At 46.4% G+C, this 25,474-nt stretch overlaps 7 protein-coding genes across 7 annotated transcripts; 3 read left to right on the top strand and 4 right to left on the bottom strand.

The window, feature by feature from the left end:
- Window positions 1-2,109: 2,109 nt before the first annotated feature.
- On the bottom strand, window positions 2,110-2,595 carry AWJ20_3197 (uncharacterized protein; the record flags this gene model as incomplete). Its single annotated transcript, XM_018880203.1, has 1 exon — window positions 2,110-2,595. One exon carries the CDS (start codon window positions 2,593-2,595, stop codon window positions 2,110-2,112), a length of 486 nt encoding a protein of 161 aa, XP_018738046.1.
- A 260-nt stretch (window positions 2,596-2,855) lies between these two features.
- Window positions 2,856-4,934, bottom strand: SKT5 (Skt5p; the record flags this gene model as incomplete). Its single annotated transcript, XM_018880202.1, has 1 exon — window positions 2,856-4,934. One exon carries the CDS (start codon window positions 4,932-4,934, stop codon window positions 2,856-2,858), a length of 2,079 nt encoding a protein of 692 aa, XP_018738045.1.
- Window positions 4,935-10,404: 5,470 nt separating this feature from the next.
- UBP13 (Ubp13p) lies at window positions 10,405-12,822 on the top strand (the record flags this gene model as incomplete). Its single annotated transcript, XM_018880201.1, has 1 exon — window positions 10,405-12,822. One exon carries the CDS (start codon window positions 10,405-10,407, stop codon window positions 12,820-12,822), a length of 2,418 nt encoding a protein of 805 aa, XP_018738044.1.
- A 296-nt stretch (window positions 12,823-13,118) lies between these two features.
- Window positions 13,119-13,892, bottom strand: VMA6 (H(+)-transporting V0 sector ATPase subunit d; the record flags this gene model as incomplete). Its single annotated transcript, XM_018880200.1, has 1 exon — window positions 13,119-13,892. The coding sequence occupies one exon, from the start codon at window positions 13,890-13,892 to the stop codon at window positions 13,119-13,121; it is 774 nt and encodes a 257-aa protein (XP_018738043.1).
- A 3,532-nt stretch (window positions 13,893-17,424) lies between these two features.
- Window positions 17,425-18,858, top strand: AWJ20_3193 (uncharacterized protein; the record flags this gene model as incomplete). Its single annotated transcript, XM_018880199.1, has 1 exon — window positions 17,425-18,858. One exon carries the CDS (start codon window positions 17,425-17,427, stop codon window positions 18,856-18,858), a length of 1,434 nt encoding a protein of 477 aa, XP_018738042.1.
- Window positions 18,859-22,811: 3,953 nt separating this feature from the next.
- COG8 (Cog8p) lies at window positions 22,812-24,104 on the top strand (the record flags this gene model as incomplete). The annotated part of the gene is made up of 1 exon (XM_018880198.1): window positions 22,812-24,104. The coding sequence occupies one exon, from the start codon at window positions 22,812-22,814 to the stop codon at window positions 24,102-24,104; it is 1,293 nt and encodes a 430-aa protein (XP_018738041.1).
- A 149-nt stretch (window positions 24,105-24,253) lies between these two features.
- Window positions 24,254-24,949, bottom strand: AWJ20_3191 (uncharacterized protein; the record flags this gene model as incomplete). Its single annotated transcript, XM_018880197.1, has 1 exon — window positions 24,254-24,949. One exon carries the CDS (start codon window positions 24,947-24,949, stop codon window positions 24,254-24,256), a length of 696 nt encoding a protein of 231 aa, XP_018738040.1.
- Window positions 24,950-25,474: the final 525 nt, after the last annotated feature.

Genomic DNA, 25,474 nt, shown 5'->3' with positions numbered 1-25,474 from the left:
AAAAACGAATGGACAGACGTTAAACAAACGACTAACGAACGAATAACAAGCAAATACCGGGGAAATAAGCAAACTCCAGTAATTACTCGTAATAAAACTGTCGAGATAGGGGTAAATGACAAAAAATCCACAAAATAAATCCAATCAAAACTGACAGCAGGAAACCAATAACAACAAAGAATGAAGGAATAAAGTTGGTCTTTGAATGCGGTCGCACTGATTACTTTATCTACCAAAATCAATGGACCGTAAACTTTAATAAGTATAAAGACAAGCCCATGTTGATATACGTTTTTATCAAAAAAAAACCCATGCTCAAACCAGTTTACTTCCCCCTCCTTTTTAGACACATTGCGCTTGGAACCCCTTTGAGCGGCATATGTACACCTAAAAACAGCAATAGAATGTGCTGCTCCTGATCGGCTTTCCTAGTAAAGCTACAAAATATCCTATTCCATCCACTGCATGTATCCAACTACAGTTAAGATCGGTGGAGAAACATTTTCTTGACCCCTGAATACAGGTAAATACTTAAGTGACATTTGCAGCAGATGACAACGTCTTTACCACCCAACGTAAACAGACCCAGCGGGATTGGCAGTTCACGCGATGCAAATGTACCTTGAAATTACGCCCCACGTTTGCTGTCGTCACTTGCCGACCTTGCTCCTGCTATTTGGACCACTTTTCACTGTCTAAGTTCGCCTGTTCCCGCCTCATGTCCTTTACAGAAAATGGCAATCTCCAACGCGTGAAGTCAGGCCAATCGTCAATCGCGTGCTGAATCCCGCTAGATCTACCTCTATACATTAAACTTAATTTATTATAACAACCGCATTTGCTCAACACTTGTTGCCGTTCGGTCCGCTCTTATTGTGCACAAACCGTCCCGTAGTAATACGGTTCTGGCCATTGCAAGCTCTCTCCCATGTCAATCAATAGCTGGGATCGCGCCGATTGCATGAGTACGGGCCGGGCCAAGTCAATGTCTAACTTTTTCTGCATCCGCTGCTGCCGTCCGTGGTCCCACTATCTATCAGCACTTCTCGCCTTCTCGCCGACCTCGGGTTTTTAGGGGGGGGGGGGGGGGGGGGGGGGGGAAGGGTCTGCCTCCGGCGGCTGGGGCTTCGCCCCAGACCCCGCGGCTCCTCTCGCTTCGCTCGAGTCGGGCGTATGGGTCCCCCTGATTGATTGTTTTTTGGCTGAAGTTTGAATTGGGCGGGGATGGAAGGTGTTAGGGGGGTAAAGAGAGAGTCTGGCCATCGGGAAGTGTCTGTCACATGATTGTAGGAACGATCGGTGTGACGAGATACTCTATACATACATGAGATTGGCGACCCTATAAACTTCATGTATAGTTATAGCAGTATCAGGCATATGATCAGATCCAAACGTGACTGGTCGCTTGTGTCCGACTGGTGAGTCTCTTATAGCTCCGCCATGCAATAATTCACAATCTGGCTGCCTCCAGCGGCTGGGGCTACGCTCCAGACCCCACTACTCCTCCCCCTTCGGTCTCGTTTCGTCGAGGGTCCAGATGTGCTACGGGGGTGGGTTTGTTTGTTCTGTGATTCTGTAGATGGGGTAATAGGTAGAGCGTGTGAGATTTAGTATTTTCCGTTATTGTATTTTTAGAATGTCTCAGATAAACGTGAGTAACTGTGTGCAATAATGATATGTGCTGTAATACTTCTTTCAACTAGAAGTTCACTATCTAAATACCATACATATACCTGAAGTTATTACAATATAAAGTTTGTTGCTAAAAAGTTTACCAGTTTCCATGAATGAGAGTTCTCGGGATACTTCGTTTGATTCAGTAGCAAGATGAATTTCCTGATTAAAATGACAATTAAATTGCACCAGTGATTATCATGTATCTATATAAGACAACAATGAACATAAATTAATCAATCAACAGCGAACTAATGAATCACTGATGAAATTGACAACAATCATTAAATTATAACAGACTCACTGGTATACGCCCCCCTCTCTACAAAACGATAGATGACTAAACAACAGCCGTCTGACCCAGTTTTAGAACCACGTATATATTGTAATAGTATCACAGGATTTATATATCTAAATACGACAGTAAATAACACATTAAAGAATATTGGTGATACTAGTGTCGACTGGGTCTCCTAACCGAAGGGAGATCGGTTTAAAATAAGGGCGCTCGCGAAGCGAGGACAACGGGTCCGGGCAGAGCCCGGCCGCCAGTTCACTGACATGACATGCTCGTTCATTGACATGATATGTCCGTTCACTGACATGACATACTCGTTCACTGACATGATATGTCCGTTCATTGACATGACATGCTCGTTCACTGACATGATATGTCCGTTCACTAACATGATATGTCCGTTCACTGACATGACATACTCGTTCACTGACATGACATGCTCGTTCATTGTCATGATATGTCCGTTCACTGACATGATATGTCTGATCACTAACATGACATGTCCGTTCACTAACATGATATGTCCGTTCACTGACACGATATGCCCGTTCACTAACATGACATGCCCATTCACTGACATGACATGTCCGTTCATTGACATGACATGTCCGTTGACATGACATACTCGTTCACTGACATGACATGCCGGTTCTGTGCTATGTCCGTTCATTGAAGGCAGAAGAGGTCGGTCGCCGTAAGAAGCTCGCGAAGCGAGCACAACGGGTCCGGGCAGAGCCCGGCCGCCGGAGGCAGAAAGGCCAGACGAGAGAAGTAGAAAACAGTATGATTATATTAGGCCCAAAGAGTTTGGATATGCAGAGAGAGAGGGGGTAAAAATAAAATATGTCGGGAGATGTGTGATTAGATGGTGCAGAGATTACAGTTAGGAAATAATACACTCTTTGTCTTTGGAAGAGCCAGGGGTCATGTCTTTCGAGGCCTTCTTGTTTTTAGCCTGCTGGGACTTTTCTTTGGCCAGTCTGCTAATGGCATGCTCGTTACCGGCTTCGGCAGCCTTGTGGTACCAGAACGACGACTGTAGAATGTCTCTTTCAACACCCACTCCGTGTTCTAAGAAGTATCCAATTGCAAACTGAGCTTTAGGATGCCCAGCATTGGCAGCTCGTAGGGCCCATTCATAAGCCTCTTCTTCATTTTTCTGCAAAATGGGCTCGGCTCCCATCATGTACCATGCACACATGGAGTACATGGACTCGGGGTCTCCCTTGATAGCTCCAAGTGTATAGTAATGGATAGATAGAGCTGCGTCTCTTGGACAGCCCAATAGAGCGAGTTCATATGCCTTTCCAAGAACTCTTGAAGCAGGAATATAGTTGAGTTCTGACGACTTGACATAGAGTTGAACAGCCCAGTGTTGGTCAGGAATGACAATATCCGAATAACCTACTTCCACAATCTTGGCTAGTTCATAAGGAGCTTGTGGGAAAATCTCATTAGCTTCATTAGCAGCTAGTTTTAACCATTTAATACCTTCTTGTTTGACTTGTGGAGTGTTGCTCATACCCATTCTACCATAGAAACATGCCATTCCTAGTCGCAACATAGCACCAGGCTGGTTACGAGAAGCTGCCATACGCAGAAACTGCACAGCTCTACGAATGTCTTTTGAAGTACCCCAGCCTTGTTCGAGGCAAAGAGCTGCTCTATAAGCAGCTTCTCCATGACCATGCTTAGCAGCCAGCTGGAACAGACTGAACGATTCACGCAAATCAGGCTTGCCAAGAGCTCCAGACGCTAAAGCATCAGCTAGCAGATACTGAGCGTCGGCAAAACCACGATCTGATAACTTTCGTAGAATGGAAATTGCTTCCTTGAGTAAATCACGTTTGATTTTCTTCTCATCATCAGCACCCAAAGACTTGGTTGAATACATGCTAGATCTGATACCGACACCAGCATTTGCTCCATTATTACCAGTTCCTTCGGACGAAGAAGAACCAGTTGTGGTGGAAGAAGCTGACGAGGCAAGATCGGTTGCAAACATGCTTTGTCGATTGGATTTACCAGGAGTCGACGATAAAAGCGCAGTCTGAAGCATATACTGAGCAAACTGAAACTGGATGACTGGGTCGTTGGATTTTTTGGCGTTTTTTCTATACATTTCTATGGTTTGGATTCGAGGCATTAGAGCGGCTGATTTAGGGCCGAATTGTGTTGAAATATACGATTGCGACAAATCAAACATTGATGCTGATGCGGATTGACTGGCTTGTTCTGACAAAGATGCTGAAGAAACCTGGCGAGAGTGTCCATAATTAGGCATAGGTAAATTTTCGGGATCCGAGTATCTGTATGCCGAGTCTAAAGAAGAATTGGATGATCTTGGTCTGGCGAATCTAGCATCTGAATGAGGTCTTGGTAACGGCAATGGTTGCAACTGAGAGGCTGCCTGTTGTACAGACTGTGAGTGAGATTGTAGTTGGGGGTTGGATTGCGAATGTGACAGCGACTGTGGCACAGACTGTTGGAAGTTAGGTTGTGGAGGGGGGCCATTTGGATGTTGAGTTTGTTGTGGTTGGAATTGAAAGTCTTGTTCGGGTTCATAATCTTGTTGATTTGTGCCATTACTACTGTCGTTAGTGGTAGTTTGATAGTCACCTTCGCCTAAAGAGAGAGGAGAAGGCTGTCTTTGGTGGTGGTATGGTGATTGTTGGTATGAAGGGGAAAGAGAGTTAGGAGCAAGCGAATGACGGAGCTGTGACGAACGATGAGGTGAGTTGCGAATCGGCGAGCTCGAGGTGCCTCGTACTTGTGTAATACTATTTCCACTGACTGATCTGTAATGGGATTGAGGGTGTCGTGCATAGTGGAAAGGAGAAGTGTGAGTTGATTGTGGAGCGGCAATAGGAGATCCCGAGCCGTCTTCCAAAGTCACACCTCTGTAAGAGTCGTTGTGAGGAGGCGACAGCTGGGGCGTCACCTGGGAGTCGACTGCTTGCATTGTATATGATTCGTTGTTGTAATGCGATTGATATGCTAGAGTGCTAGAGTATTAACAGGAAGTGAGTCGACGAATCAATCCAACAGTCAAACAAAAATCAAACAAAGTAAATCAACCACTGTCAAAATCAGCCAATCAGTCAAAGATAACAAAGTCAAATCAGATCAGTCAAATCAAATCAAAATAAATTAGATCCAATAGTCAGCTGTGGTCTCAGTAGTAACCAGATCTAAGAACAAATAAGATCAGATCACAAGGTAAACCTAAATTTAAGGTCGCGAATTAGGATTCGTTGATTCCTGAGAAGTTCTATGCTTCAGCAGTTAGTACGAGTATGCTCGTGAGTTCAATACCCCCTGGGTGCAACGAGTGGTCAGAAACAAATAAACCCAACCAACGAATGAAGAATCAGGTTTGTAGCGAGCAGTGAGGATTGATTTATTGATTGAGCAGCGTTGTGCAGAAAACAACAGCTAACAGCCAAAACACCCTGAAAAGCACCAACCGAAGCAAAAAAAAAAGCCAAAACGAAAGTCTTTACTCGAACGAAAGTTAAAATAATATTAAACGACCACCAACACAAAATAACGAAGAGATCAGATCGAGAAAACCAAAACAGAGTAGCTGAAGCTGAACTAGTCACTAGTCAGATATGGTCTAGTGGAAACGAGCTTGGTCGGGTGATAATCACAACAGTGGGCCACAGCTTGGCAGAATTTATTTTTCAAATAGAGAGATGAAATAGGTTCAAGCTCAGATTCGACGTGTCGAAAGTTATGTTGTGAGTCGAGAAAATCGTATTTCTTTATACTTTCGTAAAATCAAGATATGCCATTCCAGACTGGCTAATTTTTTCTGCTGCTGCTGCTGCTGCTCTTCCCACCACCACCACTCAACAAACACGAAACCACACAGGGGTTAAAAGGGAATGAAGAAAACGAATAAAACGAAGAATAAAGTAAAAAAAATACCTCGCTACTCATTTAAACCACAAATAAACTTACGAATTTTTTTATATAATATTTGCAAGTGAAAAATTCACGTCTATTGTTAAGAAATAACTGTAAAACGTCGGAATTATGATAATTTAACTATTTATTCCGGTGTTCCATTTTTTATAATGCGAGTGCGTGGTGAAATCAATCAGTGTTATGTAACTATGCGCATGCTGCACACTGCCGCTTGAAAGTGGGATTATGCATGGCTAAAATAAGATTTGGAGGCAATGTGATTGATCATTAGCGGCAGTCTATGAGCAAATAGGTCAATAAATAAATAAAGCCATGTTTTAGGTTGCGATGCGGGCCCTGACGCTGCTGCTTTTTTTATATACACAATAGCGCAATAAACCGTCGGCCACCACACCATAACATCAATTAATTAAATAATTAAAATAAATAAAATAATTATTTTCACCCACCACTCACCGCTCACCACTCACGACCCAATCACGACCCAATCGAGCACTCACCACCACTCATTCGTGATTCTGTGCTTACTCTGTATTTATTTACTCGCGTCGCACTCACCCCTGAACCGCCTGTCAACGGTATTTCTATTTCCTCCTCCTGCACGCTCCGTTAAATAATTATTTATATCTCCACGACCTCAGCACATGTTTTCTGCATTATTTATAGTTTCACACTCCCCCCTGGCGAGACGGGCACATGCCTCCGGCGGCTGGGGCTCTGCCCCAGACCCCGTAGCTCCTCTCGCTGCGCTCGAGTCGTCCTCGGGGGAACCCCCCGTCATCTCCTGCGAAGCAGGAGCCACGGGGTCTGGGGCAGAGCCCCAGCCGCCGGAGGCACACCCCTCTCCCCCTGAATCCTGGTCGCTAATCTTGGCAGCAGTAATGACGACATGCATGGTGTGACTGACGGCTGAATCAATACCCTGACAGACCGGCCCCTGACCCGTGGCCAGTGCCTGGCCCAAGCGTGCCCCGCTGTCTCGTGTGGCAGCCGATGTGATACAAGCGAGATCACTGAACCGGTGGGGCCCCTCCAGTCACCGACCGGAGCTGGACCCAAATGTCTCGTAATTAGTCCCCGCCGTCCAAAACATGTCAACAAACCCTCTCCTTGGCACGCACGAAATGCGGTTAGGCCGATCAGTTAAATTAGTCTAAACCGCACGGTTTCTATATTTAACCTGTTTTGTCCACGCTTTCTTTTTCGCCCTGCAGCCACATGCACCCATGATGGGGCGGCGGGGCCAGCGCGACGGTCAGGGCCGGCCTCCGGCGGCTGGGGCTTCGCCCCAGACCCCACGGCTCCTCTCGCTGCGCTCGAGTCGTTACGTGTGGGCTCCCTCTGGCCTCCTGCGAAGCAGGAGCAACGGGGTCTGGGGCGGAGCCCCAGCCGCCGGAGGCACAGAGGGGGAAGGAGGGGTGCTGTGGGAGGATTAAGTTCACCCCTGCGGAGGTTGCTCGAGCGTGGTTTGGATTCCTGCTAGACCGAGCGGCTGAGAACGAAGGAGACTGACTGCCCAAACCAGCGAGCAAGGCTGACTGGCCGACTGGTTGGGTAGACCCTTTCGAGACCCTCCCTCGACTTGATCTGGTCACGCGCTTGGTAGCAATTCCATATCCATGGCAATGTCTCAGCTGGGGTGCATCCCGACGAGATGGTGGCTCGCGACTCTCCTCAGTCGAAACACCCCGCACCGAACCCACAGACACCAGTGGCGAGAAGGAGGGCATACACCCCACCACACTCATCCAACCCCCAGTACCAGGGGCCCCGACGCACCGACTCGAGCGCAGCGAGAGGAGCCGTGGGGTCTGGGGCGAAGCCCCAGCCGCCGGAGGCACACTCCAGCCACCGGAGGGACACAGACCCCGCCAAAGAGTCCAGATCGGGAAGAACAATAGTGAGACAGACAGGTGTACCTCAGACAGCCAGGTTCCCCGCCTTTGGACCCTGTTCGCTGCACGGCCAGGTCACGCCGGAGCGGGGATCGTGACGCACGGAACCCCCGACCCCCACCCCCGGATCGTCGTCGTCTCTGGGGCCCTGAAGGGGTGGGTAGAGGGGGTGTGCCTCCGGCGGCTGGGGCTCCGCCCCAGACCCCGCTGCTCCTCTCGCTGCGCTCGAGTCGGGCGTGTGGGGCGGGCCGACAGGCTGGGTTGTTTGGATTGTGCCCCGCTGACGGGGGTTGTAGGGTACCCCTCCCTATACCGGAGCGAGCAGGGAGAGGAGACGAGTTGCTAGCTACTCTCCAGCCCAAACTCGTGGGCTGGCAGAAGAGGATTCATACCCAAACACCCTTTCAAGCCCGTCGTCAAGCTTGGCTTGGGCTGGTGGTTCCTGCTGAGGCAGCTGAACACCCACGCACGGCTGGCTTCATGTCGAAATATATAACACCAGTGAAGTGTCGTCGCCAGGCGAGCAGCGAGCATCTCCACAGTAAAGAGCGACCAGATACAGCCCAGTCTCACGAAACAGGCACAGGAATTGTTTCCCGCCAACGCAAGCCCGGCTCGGCCAGATCACAGGCGCCATGAACTTTCTGTTCAATTTGATCTTTGTAAGTATCCCGCAAGCCAGCCTGTTCATGGGCTGATCTGGACCTTCTAATTCTCATTGCTGACCATCCAGACCATAGCCCTTATTCTAATCTGCGGCACCATCGTGTTCTTGGTGTTCCGCAAGGCGCTGGAGCCCATCCTTCGGTGGCCCCCAGCATTCAACTCCGCTCGTTCACCCGCTCCGACAGCGAGCCCGTCAACCGCCACGAGTACCAGTCTCTGCTCGACCCGGACGAGTGATCTCTTAGCACTATACTTCTCTAATCACATTTGCATGCTTATGAGGGGGAGGGGGCCTGCCTCCGGCGGCTGGGGCTCCGCCCCAGACCCCGCTGCTCCTGCTTCGCAGGAGATGGCTAGGACCGTGGTGGGGAAGAGGGAGGGGTACGGTGTTGCAGGGGTGCGAGGGTTGGAGGTGGTGGTGCAGCTCTGGCCGTGCGGGGTGATATACGAGCAGCTGCTTGCTTTATTGTCCTGCTGCTCTGCTGCTATGTTGTTCTATTATTCTGCTATATTACCCGCTTTACTATTGCTTATTTATTTACTTTCTACTCGTTTCTGTTCATGGTCGAGCTGCTGCTGCTTCTGCTGTATCATGAAGTCCTGACCGCATGCAGCACGCCGGTTTCTCTCACTCTATGGTCATATACACTTTTCTCCCTCCATGCGCGGCCCAAAACCCCCGCTCGGACGGGATCCCCACGCAACGACTCGAGCGCAGCGAGAGGAGCAGCGGGGTCTGGGGCGGAGCCCCAGCCGCCGGAGGCCGACCCAACCCTCCAGCTCACCCAAACACCCGGTGCCAGAGGGGGGTATGCATGCGTGCTGTGGGGCTGGCATGCGTGCGGGGCAGCCGCCACCCCCACACCTACGCTAGCTGAAACGGGTTGAGTTGAGTGCAGCACGGTGTTAGAAGAGGGGGGTAGAGAGGTTCGAGGAGAGGGTTGGGACAATAGAACGGTGGTGGTGCATGTTGCAGAGAGCCCTACAACGGTTTTATCTCTTCAGGCAAGAGTGCTTCGGAGGGTTGGTAGAGGTAGGGGGAGTAGTGGGAGTAGTGGGAGGAGAGGTGGTGGTGCCGCTACCGCTGCTGCTGCTCGCACCAGACCCTGCCCTGTTATATCCGTATTGGGGGGAGTCTGCTCTGCTCGTTTTCCGCCGCTGCCAACCCACTATTTCTGACTGGGGATTCAACTACTAACCTCACTACTAGCGTTTTGGCTGGCAACTTCTTCGCTGACTGTTTTACACTTTTTGCGCTATTTTGTAAATTAGCGGAATTTTTCTAATTATTAATATTGCGAGCTTGAAATCTTGAGTCATTTCGGGGCTTTGAATTTCCTGTAAAGCGAGTCTCCGTTTGATTGATTGCCTGACTGGCTGGCTGATTGCCTGATTGATTGATTGATTGATTGATTTACCTTTGAACTGATTGACTGTCGAATTGGGTCTGCTTTTCCTGGTAACCTATCGTCGGTAATAAATTTAATGTATTTTTAGACGTTTGAAAACAGTTTTTTTTTTGGTCTTTTTGGTTTTTTGATCTTTCTTGGGCTGTTTATTGGTTATAATTGAGTCTGGTTGACATTGGTTTTTCTTTTTATCAGCATCAGCAGGACCTTATTATAATAGTATTTCGGTGTCCGAATACCTGTGGTAATCTGAACGTTTGTGGTTTGAATTATCTGAGTTGAATATTGATACTGGTTTGTTTTGTGAAGAAGCGAGACAGCGAGACAGCGAGACAGCGAGACAGTGGAGAGTGCATTTCTAATACAGTTCAACGGTTTACTCGTCTATCTCCGCTCAACTCTTATTTTTACCAGTTGTACAAAAATTTTTCCAATTTCTGTCGCCATTCGTCGTCACTATTTGATCAAGTGATTAATACTAGGAAACTGATTAATAATTGATTCAGACCGTCAGAGAGGAACCTGCAAGATGACTGTGGAATCTCCAGTGGATTACGACAGCCTGGGCGATGGCTCGGCCAAAATCTTTGGCATGGAGAATTTTGGTAACACCTGTTATTGTAATTCTATTTTACAATGTTTATACTACTCCAAGGCGTTTAGAGAAAAGATTCTAGCATTCCCACCATCGAATCTGGGTGATTCGCCTCATAGCCGTAACAAACGTACTTCGGTGGTCGGGTTGAACCCCCATCCATTTGCAGTCGATCCTGCTGCTGCTTTGAATCAGTCGGGTTTGAACGCTCAAGAACTGGCGGCTCTTCAGACCACTTTGGCTCAAAGTGCTGCTTCCGGTGTCACTGCCAGCACCATTCACAACTCGGTTTCTTTACCTACTCACATCGACTCTCCGACTGCAGCACATAATTCCGCCACCTCCAATACCAATGGATCTAATAACAATGGTAGTGGAGGCAAGTCGGTCACTCGAAGAATGTCGCTTTTTGGCAGAAAAGATTCGCATTCCAGTAACACATCCAGTACCAATGTTAGTCATTCATTGGACTCTCATCATAATTCATCCGGTAACAACGGCTTCTTTTCCGGGTCTGGCCCATCAATTGCCGGCTCTCCTGGTCCTGCTTCTTTCATCAACGCTACCAATTCTAGTACCATGTTTAATGGACAGTCTCTTGATACATCCGCTTCAAAAAAGCCTCCTTATGAGGGACTTAATGGAGTTCAACTGGGATCAAGATTCCCGGGCCAAAACATCCCCGTTGTAGGATACACCGAAGATCCATTTGCAACTCCTGAAACCCGTAAACGGGCTGCTCTTATCAAGGGCCCTATTATTAACATGGATTTGTCCATGTCTAATGATTACAGCATGGACGAGTCCTTGTTCACCAGTTTAAAGGACCTGTTTGAGTCCATGTCGGAAAACTCGTCACGAATCGGTGTAGTATCTCCGTCTAAACTGATCGAGGTATTGAAAAGAGAGAATGAACTGTTCCGATCGTCGATGCACCAGGATGCTCATGAGTTCTTCAACTTTCTTCTCAATGAAGTCATTGAAAGTGTGGACAGAGTAGCTCCTAAAGTAGCTGCTGCTGAAGCCAATGGGATTGTCACCAATGGCAACGGCAATGGTACCAACAAAGGCCATAGCGTTTCGTCTCAGTCGTCAGCAATCTCATCGACTTCACGATGGGTTCATGAGCTTTTCGAAGGTCTTTTGACCTCTGAAACAAAGTGTCTTACCTGTGAAACAGTTTCCCGGCGAGATGAACAATTTCTCGATCTGTCAATTGATTTAGAGAGAAATACGTCAATTACTGCCTGTCTTCGTCAGTTTTCCGCTTCTGAAATGCTCTGTGAACGAAACAAGTTCCACTGTGATACTTGTGGCGGTCTTCAAGAAGCTGAGAAGAGAATGAAAGTCAAGAAACTGCCGAAAATTCTCGCCCTTCATTTGAAGCGGTTCAAGTTCACCGAGGACATGCAACGTAATGTTAAGCTTTTCCACCGAGTGCTCTATCCTAAACACTTTAGACTGTTTAACACCACCTTTGATGCTGAGGATCCCGACAAACTGTATGAGTTGTGTGCTGTTGTTGTACACATTGGAGGTGGTCCTTATCACGGACACTATGTATCAGTTGTGAAGACCGAACATATGGGCTGGTTACTGTTTGACGACGAGATGGTCGAGTCGGTGGATCCAAACTATGTATTCAACTTTTTCGGCGATAACAAGGGCATGGCCACTGCATATGTTTTGTTTTACCAAGAAATCTCTCCTTCAGATATGGAGAAGGAGAACCTTTATGCCAATGATGACTTCACTGGAGCAGCTCATGGTTCTGGTGTTTACGGAACTGCTGCTCCCAACACCGCTGCGTCGACAGTAGCTCCTACTGCCAACCCATCATTGATCGATGTTGTTAATACCAATGGAACGAACACCAATGGCAACGTCAGCACCACGGCAATTGCTGAGGATGACGAGCGCATCGATCCTATCCAATCTATCCATCCCGGAATCCGATCTGCTGCCGGGCGTACCCCCTCAACCAGCTCACTTCCTGCCACAACATCTGCCTCACCACGTGCCATTCCCCAGCAACAACTTTTCCGTACCAATACCACCACTGCTGCTGGCAAAGAGAACGATCCCAGTCTGATGTCTATCAAGGAAGACGCCGGTCCCGTACCAGCCATGCCACAAACGCGGTCTGCCAGTGTGTCCACCGCGGCGTCTGTGTCATCCTCAGCACCCTCAACCAGTCCCGGCGGATTCAAACTGCGAACCTCGTCCTTCGGCCGCAAAATGTCCAAAAAGCGCAAAGACGGAGAAGACGTATCAGCAAACACATCCCAGCCCAGCACATCCCCGACCTCGACACGCTCGCGAGGCCTGTCCTTCTCCTTCGGCAAAAAGTAGGTCTTTATTCACTCTCACTAGCCATATATTTAATAACCGTGTTACACTATCCAGTCCTGGGCATGCCTCCGGCGGCTGGGGCTGTGCCCCAGACCCCCCGGCTCCTCTCGCTGCGCTCGAGTCGTTGCGTCGGGGTTTCCAGGCCGCGAAGTAAGCTTCAGAAGACCCGACAACTCGACCAGGAGATCCCCTCGCAACGACTCGAGCGCAGCGAGAGGAGCCGGGGGGTCTGGGGCGCAGCCCCAGCCGCCGGAGGCATTCCCTTCGTCAATAAACTAGAACAAAATGTGTATTAATTAGAAAACGGAGATGTAGTTGGAGATGCGTTCTTTCTGGTTTTGGGCAATGCACTCTGCGATCCAGGTGATGTTCCGGATTTCCTGCTCGCGGGTCTTGATCCAGGCCCAGATGGTGGAGTAGGTGAATTGTTGGGTGAAGGCTGCTTTGCAGAGCTCCATCTCGCGTTGGTAGAAATGGTCTTCGATCGATTTGTGTGACGAGTTGTCAAACAGGTTGGTGAACGCATCGCCGCCGTAGGTCTCGACGGCATTGCGGACCTGCTCGACGTCGTCGGCTCGTGACAGTGACTCGGTGGCTGCTGGATATAGAGTGCCGAACTCGGGTAACAGAGATGCACGTTCTTCTTTGGTCAGCTCGGTTCCGATCGAGTTGAGACTGATGTTGATAGCTCGGCGGTCTGCCTCGAAGTTGAGGAGTCGGCTCATGATCTCGTCAGATGGCGACGGCAAAGTCTGAACAAACTCATGGAAATCTTTCAAGTAAGCCCCGTACAACTTGTTACGAATGATTTCAATGTTCAAATCGTCGAGCTCGTCCGCTGATAACACTCCCTTGAAGTAGGGAGCTAATGGCGTATCCACAAGAACAGTATCGTACAAACTTTCTACATCAGTTGCCACTGACAGAGCAGGCAATGTATCAAACCAACCCAGAGGGTGACATCTCTCCAAAATCTCACTCTTATCACGTTCATGAACAGTACCTGTGATCAACAGGGCTACATTGTCAATCATATATCCATAAGTGATATAATCGAGGAATTTGGCCATTGGCTCGACTGCCTGAGCACGAATGTATCTAAACTCTTCAATCAGTTTGAAGAATGCTTTCTCTTGGAAATTCGAAGTAGATAGAGGACTTGGAATGTTGGACAAGAAATTGCCATACTCGGTGGCTGATAATTGTAACTTGAGATCTTATTTTGTTAGTTTTTGGTACTTGTTGGTGCTAATTATTGATACGGCATTCTTTAAACCACAAGTTATCAAGTCATTGACATAAATACAAATGTCATTGACATCGATTTTGGACTTGCGAGAGCGGCCAGGGGTTGTACTCGTAACCAGCCAGAAAAAGTTGTTCTCACAATACCTGGACAAGTGATAACTTCTCGCTCTATGAAATATACTCACCATCTAAGGTATCGCATTGAGTCAAGTTGATATACTGAGAAGAGGTCAGCAAACCATTACGGTATCCTCGAACCAAGCCCTCAATGTAGCCACTACATTTCTGTTAGTATCTCCAGTCACCAAAACCTAAGAAAAGCATCTAACATTAGTCTTTGACATTCTCTACTTACAAATTCACGTTGAAATAAAGTCCCTCCATTTCGAACGATGTGGTATAGATCAATTTCAGAACCACAAGACACTATCCTTGGTGGCTCTGACGGTGGTTGGATATGAACTATAGCAGGGCTAATGTGCTTGATAGTCGTCGATTGATTGGATAAACAACCCTTGCCCAAGAGAGATTGAGAAGCCGCGAACGCGCCATGCCTTGTTTAGATGATCGGCAACAATGGGCGATCATGGCAGGAGAGCACGCAGGGATTTGATGATTGAGATTGAGTTGGTAAATGGGCGGCATTATTATGAAATTGTTAGATTTTGAGTATAGGAATAATTTATAGTTAGCTAGGAGGAGTGGCAGGAAGGGTTTTGTGATGGTCAACTCTGATAGACTTGATTAGAAGCATAATCTGAAAGAGTAGGATTGGAATTGATATGAAAAGTTGGGGTCGGCTGAGAGAGATCCAGAAATGAATGGAATAGAATAGAATAGAATAGAATTGATAAACAAATTAATAGCGAGTATAATAAGTAAGATGAATGTGAGCGCTCATCAATACCAATACTCAATGTCCATCTTATTCATAGGTAGAGAAGTGGGTTCAAATGTGAGACTAGGACAAGTAGCTGAGGATAAGCAACATCAATTAAAAAATCAGAATTTATTCTAAAACATAATATTAAATCAAACAGGACATCAAAAATCAAAATAACATAAAAAAATAATCACATAACACCAACCAAGATAGTGAGTGAAACAACAATAATAGTTTTTGGGGCTGAAAACCAGTGGCTGGCACCAGAGCTTTCATTGACAGGGAATCCATCAACTGGATAATCAGAACCTGTTGGAGCGTTTGACGGCAAAGCTTGAGGTGGAACCGATGCCACTGATGAAAATCTATTTGGCAGATCATTGTCTCCGTCCAAGGCACCAGACTGTTCAGGATTCACAGCAGAACCGGTTATTGAAGCAACGGGCGAGTTGTCAGCATTAGGAGCAGCCGTTTCTGATGGATCGGATGGGTCAACAGAAGCAGGGTCATCGATCAAGGCATCACTTGAGCCAGATGATGGCAAGGGATCCGCGTTTGAAGAGTCCGATGGAGATGGATCCGAGACCAATGAATTTGGATATCCAAGACTACCGGTCGATTGAGCAGAGACTGGAGTACCGGAAAGAGTGGTCGAGGGCATCCATACTAAAGTGAAGGTGGAATCAGAGGGATCAGACTGGTAATCAGAAATGGGTGTTGCCGTAACATCGGAAGCATCTGTGGCAGTCGAAAATGAAGAATCTCCAACATTAGGTGTGGTCAAAGTGACAACCGATCCAGAAAGAACTGCGGTTTCAACTGAAGAAGAACCAGTGGGTTGCGCAGTTGCACTTAGTGAAGAAGCAGAGACCTGGCCAGATACTGCTGAAACAGTGGATGAGACGGTATCAAATGAAGACAGACCAGGGGCGACAGCTGCTGATGATAGCGATGGGTCGACGCTAGAGGATACAGAAGGAACGTCAGTAGATGAAACGACTTGTTCAGACGAGCTAGATGGATCGAGTAAGGAAGCAACAGAAGTTGAGAAAAATGGATCTACGACAGAAGAAGCGGATGGTACACCCGTCAAGGTGGCCAGAGAAGAACCGGATAGATCAACTGAAGACGAGGAACCAGAAGCAGCAGTCTCGGTAGCTTCATTTGAAGATACAGTTTGCTGAGACGAACCCGATGGATCAACTGAAGAAGTAACCACGGCAGAGCCACCAGAAGACAAACCAGAGGCTGAGGCAACTAATGATGATGAAGATGAGACAACAGCAGATGTGATAGTTGGATCAGCTGTTGATGATAAGAATGGAACATCAGTCAAGCTGGCTGGATCTGTTGACGAAAGAGCTGGTTGGGAAGAGCCAGAAGCTGAAGCTGTAGCGGATGGATTGGATTGGTCGAAAACTGAAGAAGTGGATGGCAGATCGGTCGAAGAAGCAATGGCTAGAGATGAACCTGATGGATATGCCGGTGAGACTGAAGGATCAACAACAGAAGAAGTGGTTGGATCAGTTACAGAAGTAGCAGAAGCAGGATCTGTAGAAGAAGAAACTGGAACAGAAGAGTCTGATGGGTCAGTCGAAGAAGCGACAGATGACGGAGCAGGATCCAAAGCAGAAGAGCTAGATAGAACAGTTGCAGAGGAAGCAGGAATAAAATCAGTTGAAGAAACAACAGATGAAGATGGGCCAGATGTAACTGTCGAAGTCGCAACGGCGGATGAGTCAAGCGATTCACTAGTAGAAGAAACAGAGACCAAATCAGTCGTGGAAGCAACAGCAGTAGACGACACGATGGATGAAGCGGATGCGACATCGGTTGAAGCAACTAATGATGATGAGTCGACAGTAGTAGAAACAGAAGCTACATCAGTTGAAGAAGCAACTGAAAGAGTCGAATCGGATGAATCGGTTGCAGAGGCAACACTGGAGGATACTGTTGAACCAACTAAAGAAGAACCAGAAGCATCAGCTGAAGATGCGGCAGATGAGGCAGGTGGATCAACGACAGATGAAGTGAAAGAATCAATGTTCGATGATGTAGATGGAATATCGGTGGAAGAAGCAAGTGATAGAGATGTACCAGAAACTGAAGAAGCAGCGACAGTGGACGATGAAACAGGATCGATGAGAGAAGTGGATGATGGAACAGTTGAAGAAGCAGCAGATGAATCAATGACTGATGAGCTAGATGGATCAACAGCAGTGGAAATGGCGACTGATGATGACAAACCTGATTGAGTGCTCGATGTTGTGACTAATGAGACAGGTGGGTCGAACACCGAAGAAACGGATGGATCAGTGGTGGAAGAAGCGAAAGGGAAATTAGTCGAGGAAACAACTGAAGAAGCAACAGCTGAGGAGACTGGTGGGTCAGCAACAGTTGAAGAAGCAACTGGCAGGGATGAGTCTGATGAGTAAACTGAAGAAGCAACAGCAGACGTCACTGGCGGGTCAATGGCAGAAGTAGCAGATGATGTATCAGTTGATGAAACGACTGACGATGAACTTGATGGATCAACTGAAGTAGAAACAGCAGCAGACGAGACGGGTGGGTCAACTACAGAAGAGGCAGATGACACATCAGTTGAAGAAACGACTGACGATGAACTTGATGGATCAACTGAAGTAGAAACAGCAGCAGACGAGACGGGTGGGTCAATTACAGAAGAGGCAGATGACACATCAGTTGAAGAAACGACTGACGATGAACTTGATGGATCAACTGAAGTAGAAACAGCAGCAGACGAGACGGGTGGGTCAACTACAGAAGAGGCAGATGACACATCAGTTGAAGAAACGACTGACGATGAACTTGATGGATCAACTGAAGTAGAAACAGCAGCAGACGAGACGGGTGGGTCAACTACAGAAGAGGCAGATGACACATCAGTTGAAGAAACGACTGACGATGAACTTGATGGATCAACTGAACTAGAAACAGCAGCAGACGAGACGGGTGGGTCAACTACAGAAGAGGCAGATGACACGTCAGTTGAAGAAACGACTGACGATGAACTTGATGGATCAACTGAAGTAGAAACAGCAGCAGACGAGACGGGTGGGTCAATTACAGAAGAGGCAGATGACACATCAGTTGAAGAAACGACTGACGATGAACTTGATGGATCAACTGAACTAGAAACAGCAGCAGACGAGACGGGTGGGTCAGCTACAGAAGAGGCAGATGACACATCAGTTGAAGAAACGACTGATATTGAACTTGATACATCAGCTGAGGAAACAAAAGATGTGACGACAGCAGATGAAGCAACCAATGAAGCGCCAGAAGTGGCGGATGGATCAGCTGAAGAAGCAGCTGACGACACGAGTGGATCGACAACCGAAGAAGATGCATCGACGACTGTAGTGCTGGTGAGGATATCAGTTGAAGAAGCGACCGATGAGGTGGCTGATGGTTCAGCGGAAGAAGCAGCAGATGAAACGAGTGGGTCGACAACAGAAGAAGATGAATCGACAGCAGTAGACATGGAGGAAATCGTAGTTGAAGAGGCCACTGAAAAAGTAGCAGATGGATCAGCTGAAGAAACAGCAGATGATATCACTGGATCAGTGGTCAGCGAACTGGTCTCCACACCGGATGATGTCTCTGCAGAGGAAGCAAGAGTCGAAGAGGCGATAGATGTAACAGTTGAATTAACAAAAGAGGCTGTTGTGAGCACACTAGAGGACGATTCTGAAGGTACTGATGATAGAGAAGATGAGGCCTGGATTGAGCTTGAAACGTCAGAAGCTACGGCAGAGCTAGTTAGAACGGTGAGTGAACTTGAGGCATACGCTGTGGAACCGAACGAAGAAGAAATTGGGGAAGAGCTCACCATAGTGGTAGTAACACTTGAATCAAAGGATGAACTTTCAGAAGTGACCTGAGATACGACACTCGAAGGAGTAAGATCAGAAGATAAAGAAGTAGAACTCATTGAAAGGTCGGATTCTGAAGACGACACCAAAGAGGTGGCAGTTTCCATTTCGGAGCTAGTCACTTCCGAAAGACTTGTGGAACTTGGTTCAAACGCAGAAGTGGTAAGAGGGGTCACAGAAGAGCTGACAGATTCAGACTCGACGGCAGACGTTGTGAAAGAAGCCGCGCTACTGGTTAAATCAGCTGAACTAATGGCACTAGATTCGAGGAATGAAGAAGTGGAAAGTGGAGCCACAGATTCAGACTCGACGGCAGACGTTGTGACTGAAGCCACGCTACTGGTTAAATCAGCTGAGCTAATGGCACTAGATTCGAGGAAAGAAGAAGTGGAAAGTGGAGCCACAGATTCAGACTCGACGGCAGATGTTGTGACTGAAGCCGCGCTGCTGGTGAAATCAGCTGAACTAATGGCACTAGACTCGAGGAAAGACGAAGTTGAAACCGGAGCCACAGATTCGGACTCCAAGGCAGACGACGTGACTGCGGAAGAGACAACTGAAGCAACGCTAGTGGTAAAGTCAGCTGAACTAATGGCACTAGACTCGAGGAAAGACGAAGTTGTAACCGGAGCCACAGATTCGGACTCCAAGGCAGATGACGTGACTGCGGAAGAGACAACTGAAGTAACGCTAGTGGTAAAGTCAGCTGAACTAATGGCACTAGACTCGAGGAAAGACGAAGTTGTAACCGGAGCCACAGATTCGGACTCCAAGGCAGACGACGTGACTGCGGAAGAGACGACTGATGCCACGCTTGTGGTAAAATCAGCTGAACTAATGGCACTAGATTCGAGGAGAGAAGAAGTGGTAAGCGAAGCCACATTGGAGCTAACAGATTCAGACTCCAATACAGACGATGTTACTGCAGAAGAGATAGCTGAAGTAACGCTACTAGTCAAATCAGCTGAACTAACGGCACTAGATTCGACCGGAGAGGACGTAATGTCAACAAATCCTGAACTAGTGAGAGGAGCAACAGATTCAGACTCTACAGCAGACGTTGTGGGAGAAGAGACAGCTGCACTTGAAACCAAGGCAGAGCTGGTATACAGAACTGATGAAACTTCTGACGAGCTACCCTGCGAAGATAGTAACGAGTTTGAAACAGGAGTGGAACTGACAGCAAAACTGCTAGTGAGTGCTGAAGACATTGCTGGGCTTGAAACTAAGGCAGAGCTGGTATACACAATTGATGAAACTTCTGACGAGCTAGTCTGCGAAGACACCAACGAGCTCGAAACCGGAGCAGAACTGACAGCAAAACTGCTGGTGGCTGCTGAAGACAAAAGATCAGATGTTTCCAATTGAGAACTTGTAAATGCACTTGAGGAGACAGCTGATGAAAGTACTGTGGTAGTGGAGACAGCACTGCTCGAGAGTAAAGTCGATGACTCTACAGACGACGTCAAAACACTAAGGTCGACCTCGGAAGAAACCAAAGCGGAGCTTACCGTAGAGCTTACCAAATCGTTTGTTGTTGGTGAAGAAACGATGACATTAGAAGATGTGGATACGGCCGAAGATTCAACCATTGCCGAAGAAGTGGGAGCACTAGAAGCTGCAGCAGATGAAACTGCGCTGGAAGTCACAGCAGAACTGATTGGAGCCTGAGTGGAGCTTACTGCAGAAGCTGTACTCGACACTTGGGCACTAGAAGTAATTACTGGATTAGCAGTAGTAGTAAACTCAGAAGGTGATGCTGTAGATGTCACTTCAGACGAACTTGGCTCTGTAATTGTTGGTTGAGGAGGCAGCGAGAATGTTATGTCGTCCACAAATGTGACGGGGAAAAAATTGATATGTTCAGATTGAAGCATAGTAGTAATAGTAACGGTGAATGGCTGAGGATTGAATGTACAGAGTGCACTATTAACAGGACTAGTGAACACACAACGTTCGAAGAAGAGTGCACTTTCTTTGGCACCAGGAGTAACAGGAACCATTGAGGTAAAAGCTACTGTTGTTGGACCATATGTGACTATAAGTGGACCGGGAAGAGCACATGCAGGACCTGGGGCACATGTAACTACAAAGAGTGTATCGTCACCTCTGGTGGAAATGGCAGATCCAATAGCTGAAATGGAACCCATATTAGGTAGAAAGATTGAAGTACTCGATACGAACGTGGATATTAGCGGCGTGACCTGGGCACTGACAAGATCAGCCAGAATAGCTAAAGCTGTGACATAAGTGAAAATGGGAAATAGTCGAGTCATGTTGGCACTGTCAAAGTCTGTATGATAAGAGCCACAATCAAAAACCGATTATCTCCTAATGGAGTGTAATAAATATAAGTGAAATACAATTGAAAGGGTAAAGTTGAGTTTTATTTTGACAAAGCTTGATAGGAAATGTGGTTTACCATTGTTTATATAAACAATGTCTTACCGGAGATGTGAAACCGAAGATATAGATGGTCGAAGCGTTGTCAAGCAGAGATCGTCGTTCTACATCGCATATGCGGGCCGTCAATCCGAGAAATGAGCCTAATCTGGATAGTCACCTTGGCAAACTTTTTATCTCGATGCAAAGACAGAAACTAAAATCAACGGTGGAAATTTTAGTATCTGGAGGTATTAAAGCTTATGAATAATAACAGAACAGTCTAAATAATATTATTACACTATAAAGATCAATGTTTGAGCGATAAAGAATTAAAAGTTTTTCCGTAAAAGTCAATGGAAAAAAAACAATCGTAAGAGCTTTTGTTAAAGCGGAATATAGAACCCGGCACAAAACAAAACTTGGTTATAATCTCTGGAGTATACCAGATAAACACTGTATACCCCAACAAGAAATACGTCACCGGATATCATGCCATCCGGATAAAATTACTGCACAGCATGCCCGGAAATGTGGTTCCATACTTTTCCTTGCATGAACCTGCATAGAAAGTCGAAAATTTTATTTTTTTATGCGACCTTAAATCATGGGCACAGTTTGTATGTACCTGTGGTGCACCCAATGGGGTATTATATTTCCACTCTTTTCATCTTTGACTGTATGATACAGCCCCCCCAATCTACTCGGTATTTTCCGGAATACTTTTAGGCAAGTTTTTCCGTTCCCCAGAATATTTTTGACTTTGTCGGGGAAATTAGTACATTCCCCCACGTACGAAGGAATTGTCCAGTTTGCACTGATATCCTATTCTCCGTCGAATTCACGGAGATAAGTCAACTTAGAGTTTGATCTTTTAGAAAGAGCTTTCTCTGCTACCAATAGAGAAACTCGTATTTCGGCTCTGACCCCAAACATTCCCGCTATTCTTGGCTCGTGTCTTGGTCACGGTCGTCCGCCCAGTTCGCCAAGGACTGCATTGAGAGCTTCAGCCTTGCCGTCCCCGATTGTAACATGTAACAGTTGGCTTAGAGCATGAGCCGGAAAATTCCGATCGGGGTTGGAGTTCCATTTTTTCCCACTCAAACCCTAACCTCATCTCAGGGGGTGAGAAAGTGAGACTTCCCAAGACTTTGAGCTTGGCAGCTATACGCTGTATTTCGAAATATATGACCGTATACGCTTTTTAAGATAATGGACTGATCAGTTGTGTCGAGTAATGAATCGATTCGGTCGTGAGGAAGTCAGTTATGACTCAAGAAGGGGTTAAAGAAGACCCTGAGCAAGGGATGAATCGCTGATATCGGTATTTTTTGTCTGGCCAAGAAGCGACCGATTCTAGAAAGTTTATATTGATAACTAGAATATCAAAAATCTTTAACAAAAATGGCTTTAAAAAACACTATTGCTAAGATCAGTCCCTTAAGCACCATCCTAACTAGTTTCTGGGATTAGCTTATCTACGTTCCACAGTGCAACTGCAGATTGCAGCAGATTGTAGCCGTGTCAAATATCAACGCGATCCAGTTATCAACCAGTCAACTACTACAGTTAATGATTCAATGCTTACATCTAATATGAGCGATTCTGACCCATTGCTAGATATCCTATCCAAAAGCATTCAAGGGAGTGATGACATACTCTCTCGACAAGACCTCCATGACTACATCAAGCATATTCGGGGTCTTAATCAGACCTCTATAGGAGCCGAGCGGGAACACCTGGTCATCTCGTCAGAGTCGATAAAAACAACTTTAATTTCCCTTACGAAAACATCTCAATCTCAATTTATCTCGGGATCTAGAGCAGTACGAGATTTGACTCTTGCATTTGATGAGTTTCAAGAAAAGCTTGAGCAGGCGGAGGAAAAACTGCCAGTTCAACATGACCTCTCACATCTAGTTGGGGGAGGTGACGACACTTCATCCAATACGAATATCAATTCACCTGGTAATTCCAATTCATCTGTAGGTGCCAATTCTTCGGATGATGTACTGCTTTTAAGGAATTTGGAAAAAATCCAGGATATTCTCGAGTTACCTTCGCTCACTCTCACATGCGTGCGAAATGGGTTCTATTCCGAGGCTCTAGATCTTGCCAGTCATGCTCGAAGATTGGGTATCAGATTCAACAACATAAAAATCATTCAAAAAGTACAGGAAGAAACAGAACAGATTATGAAAGTCATGCTCTTGCAACTTCTTAAACTGTTACGAGAGACAGCGAAATTGCCGACTCTTGTCAAAATCATATCGTATTTACGACGAATGCAGCCAATACAGTCTTTACCGACCGCAGAGGCTAACAGACAATTGCATCATTTATATATTTCATCGCGACTTCACTTTATTAGAAACCAGTGGGAAACTCTGTCACCTCTAAAGCAGTCTCCAGACAAGTACCTGAAACGGTATATTGAGGTGTACCGAGAGCATGTATTTGCGACAGTAGGGGGATTTCGAACCATTTTCCCTCAAAACGACCTTTCACAATCTGGAGATTCTACTTCGCACCAGTCGACTGTGACTGGTGGTCCAGCCAGTTCCAGCATCGCATCAAAATCAACATCTACAACCTCGCGACTTTTAGGAGAATTCCTTCGCACTACAGTAGCAGAACTTGAGGCTGCTATTAAAAGCGTTGGACCATTAGTTACCGATAAAGCTACTCGTGCTAGTCTTTGGCTGCAACTGGCATATTGTTCTCAGTCACTTGGACGTGTAGGTGGTGAATTCTGGCCACTTGTGCAAGGGAAACCAAATCCACCAATACCCAATGTCGAATGGATCGAAGCTATTAAGAAACAACGGTCCATTTCTCGAGATATTGCTTCTCGCATCGGTCGTGTTGCTTAGCCCACCATTACATTCTACGCATAGTCTCTACACAGCATTACTAGAAGCATCTATCAAGTCCTCTATCTATTTATATATCTATTAGCTTGTGTTGTATATACTTGTTATCATGTCATCTTTATCTTTCGTAAAGAAAGAGTGCGCAAGATCTATTTCGAAACTTCACGTTGTTTCTTTGCCCACGAGATAAAATGTGGAACATCTTCTACCACACTCGAGGTTACTGATTTATTTTGGATCCATCGTGGAATGTTGCCTTTGGCGTCACTTGTTTGTGCCATGAGCCACTCAACCTGTTGCTCTTGTTCGTTATATTTGACATGCTCGATGGAACAATAGTATGCTTGTGTGACGTGTTCTGAATCAGTGACTGGTCTGTTCGACGGTAGAGAGATCACTAGGAATTCTTTAACATCCTCGTTAGGCTGGATTGCCAATAACCACACAGTCATCTCACGATCACTGAAGAACTTTGGGAATTTATAGTGAACAAGAAGTGACTCCCAGTCATGAGCATCAGGAGTTTCTGGTGAAGTTACTGGTTCTAGTCTTTTGAAGCTGTCTAGTAAAGGAATGTATTTGACTTCGTTCTCAGTGTGATTCAGGAGGATAGCTGATCGGAACTCCTCAAAAGATACATCTTTGTGGTTTGATTCACGCGCCATCCAGAAATCCCCGTTACTGGCTGTATGGTGATAAGTTTGAACTTGTCCATCAGAGTAAAATTTACCTTTGGTCCATGCCGACTTTACTTGGCTCATGAAGTTCAACGCCGTCTGAACTGCCACAGTGGAATTTGGGAGCTCCGCCTCGGAAAACTCTCGAAGCTCAAATGAAAATGTCATTATAAATACAAAAGAGAATAATTTGAGAAATATCTGGACCAAAAAAAGCCGAAGTCAATCGAAACACAAAATAAAGTGACAGAAGATTAATGCTAGAATGCTAGTTTTCTGGAGATGATTGAGGCAATCGTCGTAATCTCGTATTCGGATACGAAATATGCACGGCTGCACCCCACTTTACCCCTGGAAATGCCCATCTGGTAACATATAACATATATTTTTCAACACTAAATACCCATAAGTAGAATCAGAGTATACCACCAATTTAACTAAGAATTAATAGACTCGAACAGTCGTTAAATTATCCCTTCGACATTCAACCATACATAAAAATATGAAATAAAATCAACAGTGACAAGGGCAGAGAACAGAATCAAAATAAAAAAAACGCTCCCAACAATGCCGTAATTACAGCAATAGCTGAATGAGAATGATGAGAATGGACACGACTGGCCGCTGATTTGTGTTTCAAGGACGAAGAGACTGAGGCAGATACTGATGCAGAGACAGAAGCAGATACTGAGC

Source organism: Sugiyamaella lignohabitans, chromosome B (assembly GCF_001640025.1).
Source record: "Sugiyamaella lignohabitans strain CBS 10342 chromosome B, complete sequence".
NCBI lineage: Eukaryota > Fungi > Ascomycota > Dipodascomycetes > Dipodascales > Trichomonascaceae > Sugiyamaella > Sugiyamaella lignohabitans.
The sequence above is the reverse complement of the archived record's forward strand: the minus strand, read 5'-3'. Positions and strand labels throughout refer to the sequence as shown.